Source organism: Zalophus californianus, chromosome 13, assembly GCF_009762305.2.
Source record: "Zalophus californianus isolate mZalCal1 chromosome 13, mZalCal1.pri.v2, whole genome shotgun sequence".
In the NCBI taxonomy this organism is placed as follows: domain Eukaryota; kingdom Metazoa; phylum Chordata; class Mammalia; order Carnivora; family Otariidae; genus Zalophus; species Zalophus californianus.
In genome coordinates, this window is record NC_045607.1 from 27,688,956 (window position 1) to 27,704,874 (window position 15,919).

General features: G+C 37.2%; 1 protein-coding gene and 1 pseudogene across 1 annotated transcript; both read right to left on the reverse strand.

Moving 5' to 3' along the window:
- Positions 1–392: 392 nt before the first annotated feature.
- Positions 393–5,318, reverse strand: LOC113934341 (olfactory receptor 13D1). The gene is made up of 2 exons (XM_027615137.2): positions 5,253–5,318; positions 393–1,337 (listed from the first exon to the last, which is right to left on the reverse strand). Exon 2 carries the CDS (start codon positions 1,335–1,337, stop codon positions 393–395), a length of 945 nt encoding a protein of 314 aa, XP_027470938.1. The 5' UTR covers positions 5,253–5,318.
- Positions 5,319–10,247: 4,929 nt separating this feature from the next.
- On the reverse strand, positions 10,248–11,194 carry LOC113934153 (annotated as a pseudogene).
- Positions 11,195–15,919: the final 4,725 nt, after the last annotated feature.

Here is a 15,919-nt window from a genome sequence, read left to right on the forward strand (position 1 = left end):
AAATTGCAGACTTGACACTATTCAGAAGGCTCACATGAGAATTCTGTGTTGAAAAGAATGTAAGTCCTGTATTTGGACTTACGAGCAGATAATTTCTTTTTTTTTTTCTTTAAAGATTTTATTTATTCATTTGAGACACAGAGATACAGAGAGAGAGAGAGTGAGCATGAGCAGGGGGAGAGGCAGAGGGAGAGGGAGAAGAAGGCTCCCCGCTGAGCCAGGAGCCCGATGTGGGACTTGATCCCAGGACCCTGGGATCATGACCTGAGCTGAAGGCAGACGCTTAACCAGAGCAGATAAGTTCTCTTAACACTGGGTTCGGTGACTTCATCTGTGAACACAAAAGGTCTGATCTGGTCTCACACTGAGGATATCACATGCCTGAAGACCTTTTATATTTTCCACAGATGCAGATACCTGCTCAGGACTTTCTTCACAGCCTCTTTCACCTCCTTATTCCTCAAGCTGTAGATGATGGGGTTCAACATCGGGGTTACCACTCCATAAGACAGTCCAATGATTTCATCAGATACTTTGGTGTCCTTTGACTTGGGCTTCATGTACATAAAAAGGGCTGAACCATAGAATAAGATAACCACAGTCAGGTGGGCTGAGCAGGTAGAAAAAGCTTTCTTTCTCCCCTTAGCAGAATTAATTCTAAGGATGGAACGGAGGATAAAAACATAGGAGACGAAAATTAACAGCAGAGGAATCACCAATAAAACAGTACTTGCCACTGTCATGATAAGCACATTCATGGCAATATCTGAGCAAATGAGTTTAAGAAGGGCCAGGATCTCACAGTAAAGATGGTCGATGACATTATTCCCACAGAAAGGTAACACCATTGTCAGGACTGTTTGCACTAAGGAATTCAGACAGCCTATGATCCAGGACCAGGCAGCCATGTGCACATAAAGCACTCTGCTCATGATGATGGGGTACCTCAGTGGGTTGCAGATGGCCACATACCGATCATAGGCCATCACAGCCAAGAGGACACACTCAGTGCAACCCAACCCAAGGGAGACAACCATCTGCAGAGCACAGCCAATGAAGGAGATGGATTTTCTCTCAGAGCTAAATATGATGAGCATCGGAGGAATGGACGATGATGTGTAACAGATGTCCAGGAATGAGAGGTTTCCAAGGAAGAAGTACATGGGGGTGTGGAGACGAGAATCCAGTATGCTGATGATAATGAGGAGGCTCTTTCCCAGCAGAATTATCACATACGTGATGAGGCAGATCATAAACAGAAAAAGGTGGAGCTCTGGGTATCGGGAAAGTCCCACCAGAAAGAATTCAGTCACAGCTGAATAATTCCCCATCTTCATGTGTCCGTGTCACCTTAAGGGTTGAGAAAAGGACATGACTCAGGAAATACAAATTTCTGATGTAGATTTATCAAATCACTTTCACTTCTGTTACTTTATTCTTTGCCTCTGGAATCAGCAAGGATAGGGATATTGTATTAATTTTACTAATGATGGAACAGGAACTGAGAGATCAGTGCTACTGAGGCTCACACGACTGCGAAAGCTAAGAATTGTGCTGGAAAGTTTCAGGCCTCTAATGAAAAAAATTTAGGGACAGACTGCTTTCAAATGTAGATACATAAGAATCTCTTTACTAAAGAATATTTTGAAATGTAACTGCATTTTAATAAAGCTGGATATAATTTGAAATATCATACATATTTAGTATCATGACACTTGTCTTCAGTATGACTATTTTAAGTTACTTAACTGTTTGAGGCTCAGCTACTAATCTCAACTAGTGAAATTGGGGGTAGAGGGCAGGGAAGCTATAGCTCTTTGGCAGTTTATTGTGAGAATTAAATTAAATTACATAACTATAAAGTAGCATGCATATTAGGTGGTTCCAATATGTCTGGTAAGAGTCTGGAAATCAGGGCCTGGAATCTGTCCTGTAAGTCATTTGCTTTTCTTCCTAATTTCTATAGTTTTTCAGTGCTCTGTTTTTTCTTTCTTTCTTTACCATTTACCTCTTAGATGCATATTTTTTTGTTTTTCTAGGTAAGTTCATACCATTTTATGAGTACTTTAATATGTACTTTTTCTCATTTTTTGTATTTGATATTTGGAATGAATATCCAGGTCTCCTATTTTAATTTTTGGCAGTGAGACTCTCATATGGACTGAACTGATAATGGCTAATTTCTATTGCACTTTGTTGTAAGCACATTACACTGTTGAATGTATTAACTCATTTAATCCTCAGTATTACTCTAGATAACATTCTTTACTCCTAATTTTCAAGGGGAGGAAACAGAGACAGAAGTTTAAGTAATTTTCACAAAATCACAGAGATAATAAATGCTAAACACAGAATCCAAAATCCTGTTGTCTAGCTCCAAAGTCAGCCCTGCCTACTAATTATAACATAAAAATCTAGACTGCATGGCATACTCAAAAGAAAAAATAATGCTTTGAAATTTGAAACTTTGGATCAGAGGCATAAAATTTTATTCAGTAATCCCGTCATCGCTAATATCAGTAGTCTTCATAATATTGACCAAAGTCTGATTCCCTTTTAGAAACAATCTTATGCTTTTAATGTATATATTCAATTGAATCCTTATTAAAATGCTACCACTGTTTATGTTATCTCTAATCTTTAATTTCTGATATTTATAGTCATTATTCCTTCCACATCTGGTGTGAAAATATCAGTAGCATGAGAAAAAAAGTTCATTTTTCAGCCAGCTTATACTTTACATTGTTTGAGTTGAACTTCAACCTCTTAATATTTATTAAGGTTTCAGATCAGGATTCACTCTGGGAAATGTGGGTGTTTATACAAGTTGGTCGTTTTAAGAATGTTACAGTGTTTAGCAGTGTTACAAGATTTAGAGATTTTTCTTGTGGATGTATAGCAGAGTTCTCAGCGGTGGTGATTTTGCCCATTTCGGGCCTGTGGTAGATCTGGAGACACTGTTGGTTGTCACACATGAGACGGTGGGGGAGGGAGGGCAGTGCTGCTGGCATCTAGTGTGTAGAAGCAAGGGGTACTACTGAACATCCTATAATGCACAGGATAGCTTCCCACAGTGGGGCATTATCCAGCCCAAAATATAAGTAGTGCCAAGATTGAGAAACTTTGGTATAGAGGAATGCCATTTTCAAAAACCTCTTCATGGACTTAAGGGTATGGAAGACAGGGAATTAAAGAGTAAAGGCTGTAGAACCAAATTCCTTTTGTTAGGGTCTATATAATCTGACATGCCCTGGAGAACTAGTAGTCCCTTAGAAATAGCTAAAAACAGGAGAAAGAGTCATGCAGACAAAACATTCTGCCAAAGAAGTTTGCTGTTTTCCTTTTTTCTCATTATCTTTGACTTTGATTTTTATAAATTTCTGATACATTTCTTTTCTTCCCTGTCCTTTCCTTCTATCCATCCCCCAGGAATAACAATTAAAACTGACTACAGATCATATAGAAAATTAAGTTTCACAGGGACCATTAAAACTTATTTTAAATTTCTCCCTTGTAGGAGTTATGAATAACCTTCTAACAAATTTTGCCTTTTTAAAGTAGTATTACTTTTTCCTAAATGAAATTTAAGGGACTCTATAAGGACATCATGTTTAATTTGTTCTCTATCTTTGACTCAGTAGGAGTCTATATTGTATCATTTATTCAAGAGCTATGCCCCTGATAAGTTTTGTGTAAAATTTTTCCAACATTTTGTTATGAAAATTTTCAACCATAAAGGAGGATTAAAAGAATTTTAAGGTGAACACTCATTTATTCGCTGACTAGATACTACCATTAAGATTTTACTGTACTTGGTTACCATATCTGTGATCTATCCTCTGTATTCCTCAATCTGTCTTACATTTTATGCATTCCTTTTTTTTTTAAGATTTTATTTATTTCGTCATGAGAGACAGAGAGAGAGAGAGGCAGAGGCAGAAGGAGAAACAGGCTCCTTGCTGAGCAAGGAGTCCAATGTGGGACTCAATCCCAGGACCCTGGGATCATGACCTGGGCTGAAGGTAGATGCTTAACTGACTGAGCCACTCAGGTGCCCCTCATTTTATGCATTTCAAAGCACTTAACCTTCATGGGAGCAATTAGCAGACCTGCTTAGAGCTGGAAACCCAGCAGATAGGCACTATTTAGAAGATTTACATGAGTACTTTATGTTGAAAAGAATGGGAGTCCCATATTTGATTTTGTAAACATAACAAGCTATCATGACAGTAGGTTTTATAGATTCATCTTTGAATACAAAGGACAAGATCTGGAGACTAGGGGGGAGGAGTCCAAGATGGCAGAGGAGTAGGAGACCAGTTTCGTCTTGTCCCAGGAATTCAGCTAGATAGCTACCAAATCATTCTGAACACATGCAGCTTCAACTGGAGATTTAAGAAAAGAATAGCTGCAACTCTACAAATAGAAAAGTAATTTTTTTTCTTTCTTTATGCTTTTGGAATACAGTGTTTCTAACAGACCAAAATACACCCAGAATCTAGTATATGACTCTGTTCTCTTTACCTGTCTGATCATATTCTCTCTTTCCTCCCCCTCCTCCTTCCTTTTATTTGTTTTGTTAAAATCTTTTTAAATTTTCATCTTTACAGTTACATTCTATCCTTTCCATGTATTTAATTTTATTTTTGTATATATATTTTTCTTTTTTTTTTAAAGATTTTATTTATTTATTTGACAGAGAGAGACACAGCGAGAGAGGGAACACAAACAGGGGGAGTGGGAGAGGGAGAAGCAGGCTTCCTGCTGAGCAGGGAGCCTGATGTGGGGCTCGATCCCAGGATGCTGGGATCATGACCTGAGCTGAAGGCAGAGGCTTAACGACTGAACCACCCAGGCGCCCCATGGTTTTTCTTTCTTTACAATTTTGAGATGTAGTTTCTTCTAACAAACCCACCAAAATACACTCAGGATAATAGTGTATTGCTCTGTTCTGTTCACCTGTTTATAGTACTTCTTTTTATTTTTGTCTTTTAATTTTCATTTTTACAGTTACAGCCTATCCTTTCATTGTATTTAATTTTATTTTTGTACATATATAGGCTTTTCTTTCTTTATTTTGGGATCTAGTTTTCTAACACACAGACCAAAATACACGCAGGATCCAGTGTATTGCTCTATTCTTCACCTGTCTGATTTATTCCCTTTTTTTTTTTTTAATTTTTCTCCAGTTTCGGGTCTCTTCTGATTTGTCTAGAGTATATTTCTCTGGGGTCATTGTTGCCATTTTAGTATTTTTTTCTCTCATCTATTCTTTGCTGGACCGTATGACAAGATAGAAAAACTCACCTCAAAAAAGAGAACAAGAGGCAGTACTGACTGCCAGGGACCTGATCAGTATGGACCTAAGTAAGATGTCGGAACTAGAGTTCAGAATAACAATTATAAAAATACTAGCTGGGCTTGAAAAAAGCATAGAAGACACTAGAGAATCCTTTTCTGGAGAAATAAGAGAACCAAAATCTAATCAAGTCTAAATCAAAAAGGCTATTAATGAGATGCAGTAAAAAATGGAGGCTCTAACTGCTAGGATAAATGAGGCAGAAGGGAGAATTAGTGCTATGGAAGACAAAATGATGGAGAATAAAGAAGCTGAGAAAAAGAGAGATAAACAATTACTGGATCATGGGGGAGAATTTGAGAGATAAGTGATATCATAAAGTGAAACAACATTAGAATAATTGGTATCCCAGAAGAAGAGGAAGAGGACAGAGGGGCAGAAGGTATATTGGAGCAAATTATAGTGGAGAAGTTCCCTAATCTGGGGAAGGAAACAGGCATCCAAGTCCAGGAGGCACAGAGAACCCCCTTCAAAATCAATAAAAATAGGTCAACACCCTGACATCTAATAGTAAAACTCACAAGTCTCGGAGACAAAGAGAAAAACCTGAAAGCAGCTCGGGACAAGAGATCTGTAACCTACAACGGTAGAAACATTAGACTGGCAGCAGACCTATCCACAGAGACCTGGCAGGCCAGAAAGGACTGGCATGACATATTCAGGGTGCTAATTGAGAAAAATATGCGGCCAAGAATACTTTATCCAGCAAGGCTATCATTCAAAATAGAAGAAGAGATATAAAAAAATTTAAAAAAAAATTAAAAAAAATAGAAGAAGAGATAAAAAGCTTCCAGGGCAAACAAACTAAAAGAATTTTTGATCACCAAACCAACCTTGCAGAAATATTAAAGGGGATCCTTTAAGCTAAGGGAGAGCCCAAAAGTAACATAGACCAGAAAGGAACAGGGACAATATACAGAAACAGTGACTTTACCGGTAATACAATGGCACTAAATTCATATCTTTCAATAGTTACTCTGAATGCAAATGGGCTAAATGCCCCAATCAAAAGACACAGGGTATTAGATTGGATAAAAAAAGCAAGACCCATCAATATGCTGTCTGCAAGAGATTAATTTTAGACCTAAAGACACCTCCAGATTGAAAGTGAGGGAGTAAAAAACCATTTTTCATGTTAACAGACACCAAAAGAAAGCTGGGGTAGCAATCCTTATATCAGACAAATTAGATTTTAACGAATTTTTTTTTTAAAGATTTTATTTATTTATTTGATAGAGAGACACAGTGAGAGAGGGAACACAAGCAGGGGGAGTGGGAGAGGGAGAAGCAGGCTTCCTGCCGAGCGGGGAGCCCGATGCGGGGCTCGATCCCAGGACCCCGGGATCATGACCTGAGCCGAAGGCAGACGCTTAACGACTGAGCCACCCAGGCACCCCATAGACAAATTAGATTTTAAACCAAAGACTGTAATAAGAGATGAGGAAGGACACTATATCAAAATTAAAGGGTCTTTCCAACAAGAAGATCTAACAATTGTGAATATTTAGGCCCCTAACATGGAAGCAGCCAATTATATAAACTAATTAATAACAAAATTAAAGAAACACATTGATAATAATATAATAATAGTAGGGGACTTTAACACTCCACTCACTGCAATGGACAGATCATCTAAGCAGAGGATCAGCAAGGAAATAACTTTGAATGACACACTGGACCAGACAGACTTCACAGATATATTCAGAGCATTCCATCCTAAAGCAACAGACTTCTCGAGTGCACATGGGCCTTTCTCCAGAATAGATCTCATCCTGGCTCACAAATCAGGTCTCCACCAGTACCAAAGATTAGGATCATTCCCTGCATATTTTCAAACCACAATGCTTGGAAACTTGAACTCAATCACAAGAGGAAATTTGAAAAGAACTAAAATACATGGAGGCTAAAGAACATCCTACTAAAGAATCAATGGGTCTTGTTGATTGTTTCCTTTGCTGTGCCAAAGCTTTGATCCGAAGGGGTACGTGCACCCCAGTGTTTATAGCAGCAATGTCTACAATGGCCAAATTTTGGAAAGAGCCAGGATATCCATCAACAGATGAATGGATAAAGAAGATGTGGTATATATATACAATGGAATATTACACAGCCATAAAAAAAACCAAACTCTTGCCATTTGCAACGATATGGATGGAACTAGAGGGTATTATGCTAAGCGAAATACGTAAATCAGAGAAAGAGATGTATCATATGATCTCACTGATATGAGGAATTCTTAATCTCAGGAAACAAACTGAGGGTTGCTGGAGTGGTGGGGGCTGGGAGGGATGGAGTGGCTGAATGATAGACATTGGGGAGGATATGTGCTATGGTGAGCACTGTGAATTGTGTGAGACTGTTGAATCACTGACCTGTACCTCTGAAACAAATAATACATTATATGTTTAAAAAAAAAAAAGAAGATAGTAGGAAGGGAAAATTGAAGGGGGAATAATCGGAGGGGGAGATGAACCATGAGAGACTATGGACTCTGAGAAACAAACTGAGGGTTCTAGAGGGGAGGGGCGTGGGGGAATGGGTTAGCCTGGTGATGGGTATTAAAGGGACATGTATTGAATGGAGCACTGGGTATTATATGCAAACAATGAATCATGGAACACTACATCAAAAACTAATGATATAATGTATGGTGATTAACATACATAATAAAATAAAAAAATTCATGGAAACAAATGAAAATGAAAACACAACTGTTCAAAACCTTTGGGATACAGCAAAGGCAGTTCTAAGAGGGAAGTATATAGCAAATACAAGCCTTTCTCAAGAAACAAGAAAGGCCTCAAATATACAACCTAACCTTACACCTATAGGAGCTGGGGAAAAAACAGCAGATAAAGCCTAAACCCAGCAGGAGAAGATAATTAATAAAGATTGGAGCAGAAATCAATGAAATAGAAACCAAAAGAACAGCAGAACAGATCAATAATACTAGAAGATGGGTCTTTTTTTTTTTTTAAAGATTTTATTTATTTTTTTGTCAGAGAGAGAGAGAGCACAAGCAGGGGGAGTGGCAGGCAGAGGGAGAAGCAGGCTCCCAGCTGAGCAAGGAGCCCAATGTGGGACTTGATCCCAAGACCCTGAGATCATGACCTCAGCCAAAGGCAGACACTTAACCAACTGAGCCACCCAGGTGTCCCTAGGAGGTGGTTCTCGAAAGAATAAGATTGATAAACCCCAGGCCAGACTTACCAAAAAAAAAAAAAAAAAAAGAGAAAGGACCCAAATAAATAAAATCATGAATGTCTGGAACTGGAGAAGACCCCAAATAGCCAGAGGAGTGTTGAAAAAAAAAATAAACCAAAGCTGGTGGCATCACAATGCCAGACTTCAAGCTCTATTACAAAGCTGTAATCATCAAGACAGTATGGTACTGGCACAAAAACAGACACATAGATTAATGGAACAGAATAGAGAACCCAGAAATGGACCCTCAGCTCTTTGTTCAACTAAATTCAACAAAACAGGAAAGAATATCCAATGGAAGACAGTCTCTTCAACAAACGGTGTTGGGAAAATTGGACAGCCACATGCAGAAGAATGAAACTGGACCATTTCCTAACACTATACATAAAAATAGACTCAAAATGGCAGAAAGACCTTAAATGTGAGGAATCCTTCAAAATCCTAGAACATACAGGCAACAACCTCTGTGACCTTGGCTGCAGTAACTTCTTCCTTGACACGTCTCCAAAAGCAGGGGAAACAAAGGCAAAAATGAACTATTGGGACTTCATCAAGATAAAAAGCTTTTGCACAGCAAAGGAAATAGTCGACAAAACCAAAAGACAGCCAACAGAATGGGAGAAGATATTTGCAAATGACATATCAGATAAAGGGCTAGTATCCAAAATCTATTAAGAACTTAACAAACTCAACACCTAAGGAACAAATAATTCAATCGAGAAATGGGCAGAAGACATTTCTCCAAAGAAGACATCCAAATGGCCAACAGACACATGAAAAAATGCTCGACATCGTTTGGCATCAGCGAAATACAAATCAGAGCACTATAAGATACCCAATATCTTCACCAGTCAGAATGGCTAAAATTAACAAGCCAGGAAACGACAGATTTTAGCAAGGATGCAGAGAAAGGGGAACCCTCTTATACTGCTGGTGGCAATGCAAGCTATTTCAGCAACTCTGGAAAACAGTTCCTCAAAAAGTTAAAAATAGAGCTACCCTACAACCCAGCAATTGCACTACTGGGTATTTACCCCAAAGATACAAATGTAGTGACCCCAAGGGGCACTGCACCCCAATGTTTATAGCAGCAATGTTCACAATAGAAAACTATGGAAAGAGCCCTGATGTCCATTGACAGATGAATGGATAAAGAAGATGTGATATATATATATATATATACATATATATATGTATATATATATATACACATATATATATGTATATATATATATATATATATGAATACTACTCAGCCATCAAAAAAAAGAAAACTTGCCATTTGCAGTGATGTGGATGGAACTAGAGGGTATTATGCTAAGCGAAATAAGTCAGTCAGAGAAAGACAATTATCATACGGAACTTAAGAAACAGAGGATCATAGGGGAAGAGAGGGAAAAATATATAAATCAAGACAAAATCAGTGAGTGAGACAAATCATAAGAGACTCTTAATCATAGGAAACAAACTGAGGGTTGCTGGAGGTGAGAGGGTTAAGAGGGGATGGGGTAACTGCATGATGGGCATTAAGGGCACGTGATGTAATGAGCACTGGGTATTATATAAGACTGATGAATCACTGACCTCTACCTCTGAAACCAATAATACATTATATGTTAATTGAATTAAAAAAAAGAGACAAGATCTATTTCCCCATTTACGATATCACATGTCTTAAAGCCTTTCATGATTTCAATAAATGCAGGTATCTCCTCAGAACTTTCTTCATGGCTTCTTTCACTTCTTTATTCCTCAAACTGTAGATGATGGGATTTAACATCAGGGTTACCACTCCATAAAACAGCCCGATGATCTCATCAGAAGTGTTTGTGTCCTTTAACTTGGGCTTCATGTACATAAAAAGGGCTGAGCCATAGAACAAGATAACCACAGTCAGGTGGGCTGAACAGGTAGCAAAAGTTTTCTTTCTCCCCTCAGCAGAATTAATTCTCAGGATGGAAGAGAGGATAAAAACATAGGAGATGAAAATTAACAGTAGGGGAATCACCAATATAACAATATTTGCCATTGTCATGATTATCACATTGATGGTGATATCTGAGCAGATGAGTTTAAGAAGGGCCAGTAACTCACAGGTAAGATGGTCAATGACATTATTCCCACAGAATGGCAATATCATTGTCATGACTGTTTGCAATAGGGAGGTCAGAGAGCCTATGATCCAGGACCAAGCAGCCATGTGCACATAAAGCATTCTGTTCATGATGATGGGGTACCTCAGTGGGTTGCAGATGGCCACACACCGATCATAGGCCATCACAGCCAAGAGGACACACTCAGTGCAACCCAACCCAAGGGAGACAACCATCTGCAGAGCATAGCCAATGAAGGAGATGGATTTTTTGTCTCAGAGCTAAATATGATGAGCATCGGAGGAATGGATGATGATGTATAACAGATGTCCAGGAATGAGAGGTTTCCAAGGAAGAAGTACGTGGGGGTGTGGAGGCGAGAATCCAGTATGCTGATGATAATGAGGAGGCTATTTCCCAGCAGAATTATCATATACATGATGAGGCAGAGCATGAAAAGGAAAAACTGGAACACTGGGTATTGGGAAAGTCCCACCAGAATGAATTCGGTCACAGGTGAGTAATTTCCCATCTTCATGTGTTCCATGTCACTTTCAGTGTTTAGAAAAGGAGAAGACTTGGGGAAATTTAAATTTATAATGTAGATTTTTAGTACACCTTCACTTCCAATATTGCATTTGATTCATCTTGAAACACTCCTAGGAATTAAAAGAGGAGGGATATGATATTTATTTTATTCATGATGGATGGTAGTAAGGCTTTGGAGAAATCCAGAACATCTGAGGACTACACAGCAACATAGTCAAGGCTATTAATACTCCAAAAATTCTACTGGAAAGTGCCAAATAAACTTTAGGACAAACTGCTTTCAAATGTAGATATATAAAGATGTCTTTATTAGTGGAAAATTTTAAATTAAAGCTGTTCTGATGAAGCTCGTCTCTATTTAAAAGATTATGTAGACTGGGTGTTATACAAAAACAATGAAACATGGATCACTACATCAAAAACTAATGATATATTGTATGGTGACTAACATAACATAATAAAATAAAAAAATTAAAAAAAAAGATTATGTAGATCTAGCACCATATCATTTAACCTGGGTATAACTTTAGTAAACTGTTTATTTTTTCAGGGTCTTAGCTCATAGTAAACTGGGAAAAAGCAATAATTATTAGGTAAGTTGTCATTAGAATCAACTTAGATAAAATCTGTTAGGCACCTACAACAATGGGTGGTTCCAACATGGTATAAATATAATATATAATTATATTTACTCTGTGTAATATAGCATATTACATAATACATATATACACACAAAGATGAAAGAGCAATGGCTTTCTCTCTGTTCAAAAAAGGTCCTAGATGAGGGAAGCCTCTTACCAGAATTTAGGTCAAAACAAGAGAAAGCGGAAACAGTAGGTTTACCAGAAACACCAAATCAACCCGTCAGGTGGGCCTATCTGAACTTTTTCAGTTACCTTTGCTTTCACTTTTGCCATTTCTTCTGCTATGGTGGTGTCAAGGGAGGTTTTGTTTCCTCATGATCTTCATCAGCAACTGCACAAAAAATATTTTAATAGGAAAATATAATCTGTGTAAAACAATGTGCTTCCTATGCAACACAACTTCAAGAAAAGTCCTCTAGCTCCTCCACCAATCACATTGTTACCCCTTGAGTCTTCTGTAGAAATTTTGGAGGCACCACTAACACCCTAAATGCTATGCAGAGGCCATGCTGTTTCTTTCAGGCTCCCCATAATACTATACTCTTTATGCATTTTTTAATTTAAAGATTTTATTATTTGAGAGAGAGCACATGAGAGTTAGCATGAGCGGGGGAAGGGGTAGAGGAAGAGGGAGAACCAGGCTAGGGGCTCGATGCCAGAACCCCTGGATTATGACCTGAGCCGAAGGCAGACGCTTAACGGGCTGAGCCACCTAGGCTCCCCTCTTTCTTATGCATTTGTACATGTTGCTTTCTTAAGCTAGAAGGACCCCTCCTAACTTAGACATCACCTTTTCTAGGAGAAAAATCTCGCCTCCTCTTGTGAGGAGGATGCCCCTTGTAAGTACTTCACAGCACTCTGTACTTAATGTCTCTCACAGAATCCTTTGTTTATTCATCTATACAGCTTACACTCTGCTTTATATACTATCGTAGGTAATAGAGATCCCATTATGAGAACTTGGTTTTCAAATGGAGCTGGATGCAGAATGCTTATGAGAGTTATTTTAAGCTTATTTCAAGCTGAAAATACTGTTTAAAATTTTTAAAAATTTTCTTTTTCAAGAAACAATGTCTGTGCTATATGACATGTTTCAATGTGAAAAAATATGGAATATTTTACAAAAACATTTTATCAAACTAAGGTAGCCTATTATTCCAAATTGTCAAGGATAGAAGAAAACTATGATTAGTATTACTTATGCATATATTTAAGAATCATCAATAAAGTACATCCAAACTGTATACTAAGGTGATATAATTTATTTCATGAATTAGTGAAAGTCCAAATTAATATTTGAAAATCTATCAATATAATACACTAAACAATTAGGCAAAAAACCAAAACACATGTTCATCTAATAAGATGCCAGAAAGATTTGATAAAATACCATACTCAGGGGCCCCTGGGTGGCTCAGTTGGTTGGGCGACTGCCTTCGGCTCGGGTCGTGATCCTGGAGTCCCAGGATCGAGTACTACGTTGGGCTCCCTGCTCAGCGGGGAGTCTGCTTCTCCCTCTGACCCTCTTCCCTCTCGTGCTCTCTATCTCTCATTCTCTCTCTCTCAAATAAATAAATAAAATCTTTTAAAAAAAATACCATACTCAGTAAAATCTCTTAGAAATCTAGATATGGGACGATACATAATTAATATAATAAAGATCATCCCTGTCAAATCATTGGGCCACATAATTCAAAATGGTAAAACTCTGGAGTGTATTTGTAAGAGTCGTCAAAGATTGGAATTAGCACTATTATTATTATTCAACATTTTTTCTTCTGAATGATCCACCAAATAGAAATAATGAGAGAAATAAATGATATTTATTTATTGGTATTTTATTGCATGTCCTTTCATATTTCAAATTTTATCAGGATTTGAACAGTTGCAGCAGTTTTTCTTTTAGGTTGCTGGAAGTCTGGTTTGTGTTGATCATGGGTCATTCTATATTCTTGAGATGACATACCTTCATATGTTATAGAACCAATAAAAATTGTAATCTTGGAGAAGAGCAAAGGGAAAGGAAGATGCTCATGGTATAATGTTACATTAGAATAGGAAGCATATAGCAATATAAATGATTACAATTTGTATATATGTGGCTGAAAAAAAGCCACAGCAAAATGTTAACTAGTTTTCTCTGAAATGCATTTGGCAACATTATTAATATTCTTAATTTTTCTTCATTTCCCCAAATTTTCATATATTTTATGACTGTAAAAGTCAGTATTTTAAAAACCTTCAACAATATACTAGCAAACTGAATCCAACAATACATTAAAAAAATAATTCAACACAATCAAGTGGAATTTATTCCCAGTATGCAAGGGTGTTTCAATATTCACAAAAGAATCAATGTGTTACATCACATCAATACAAGAAAGGATAAAGACCATATGATCACTTCAGCAGATGTATAAAAAGCACTTGACAAAGTAAACATCCATTCATGATAAAAACCCTCAACAAAGTAGGTGTAGAGGGAACATATCTCAACATAATAATGGCTACTTATGAAAAACCCACAGCTAACATCATCCTTAATGGGGAAAAATGGAAAGCTTTTCCCCTAAGATCAGGAACAAGACAAGAATGTACACTGTCATCATTTTTATTCAACACAATACTGGAAATCCTAGCCAAGGCAATTACACAACAAAAAATAAAAGGCATTCAAATTGGTAAAGGGGAAGTAAAACTTTCACTTTTTGCAGATGACATGACACCATATACAGAAAACCCTAAAGACTCTACCAAAAACTACTAGAATTGATAAATGAATTCAGTAAAGTCACAGGATACAGAATCAATATACAGAGATCTGTTGCATTTCTATATACTAATAATAAAGCACCAGAAAGAGAATTTAAGAAAACAATCCCATTTACAATTCCACCAAAAATAATAAAGTACCTAGGAATAAACTTAACCAAAGAGGTGAAAGACCTATACTCTGAAAACTATAAAACACTGATGAAGGAAATTGAAGATGACACAAAGAAATGGGAAGATATTCCATGCTCATGGATTGGAAGATCAAATATTGTTAAAATGTCTATACTACCCAAAGTTATCTACACATTTAATGCAATCTCTATCAAATACCAGCAGCATTTTTTCACAGAGCTAGATCAAACAATACTAAAATTTGTATGGAACCACAAAAGACCTTGAATAGCCAAAGCAACATTGCAAAAAAAAAAATAGAAAGCCAGAGGCATCACAATTCCAGACTTCAAGTTATTTATTATAGGCTGTAATCATCAAGACAGTGTGGTACTGGCACAAAAACAGATACATAGATCAATAGAACAGAATAGAAAACCCAGAAGTGCACCCACAAATATATGGTTAATCAGTTTTTGACAAAACATGAAAGAATATGCAATGGGAAAAAGTCTCTTCAACAAATGGCATAAACTTAACCAAAGTTCAGTTGGGAAAACTGGACAGCTACATGCAAAAGAATGAAACTGAACTACTTTTCTTTTTTTACACCATACATGAAAATAACCTCAAAATAGATTAAAAATCTAAATGTGAGACATGAAACCATAAAAATTCTAGAAGAGAGAACAGGCAGTAATTTCTGTGACATCAGCTGTAGCAACATTTTTCTAAATATGTCTCCTGAGGCAAGGGAAATAAAAACAAAAATAAACATTTGGGACTTCATCAAAATTAAAAGCTTCTCCACAGCGAAGGAAGCAATCAGCAAAACTAAATGAAAACCTACCAAATGGGAGAAGATATTTGGAAATGGCATATCTAATAAAGGGTTAGTATCCAAAATATATAAAGAACCTATACAACCCAGCACCCAAAAAAAATAATCCAATTTAAAAATGAGAAGACATGAACAGACATTTCTCCAAAGAAGACATCCAGATAGCCAACAGACACATGAAAAGATGCTCAACATCACTCATCAGGAGGGAAATGCAAATCTAAACCACAATGAGATATTACCTCATACCAGTCAGATTGGCTAAAATCAAAAACACAAGAAATAAGAAGTGTTGGGAAGGATTGGAGAAAAATGAACCCTCATGTACTGTTGGTGGGAATGC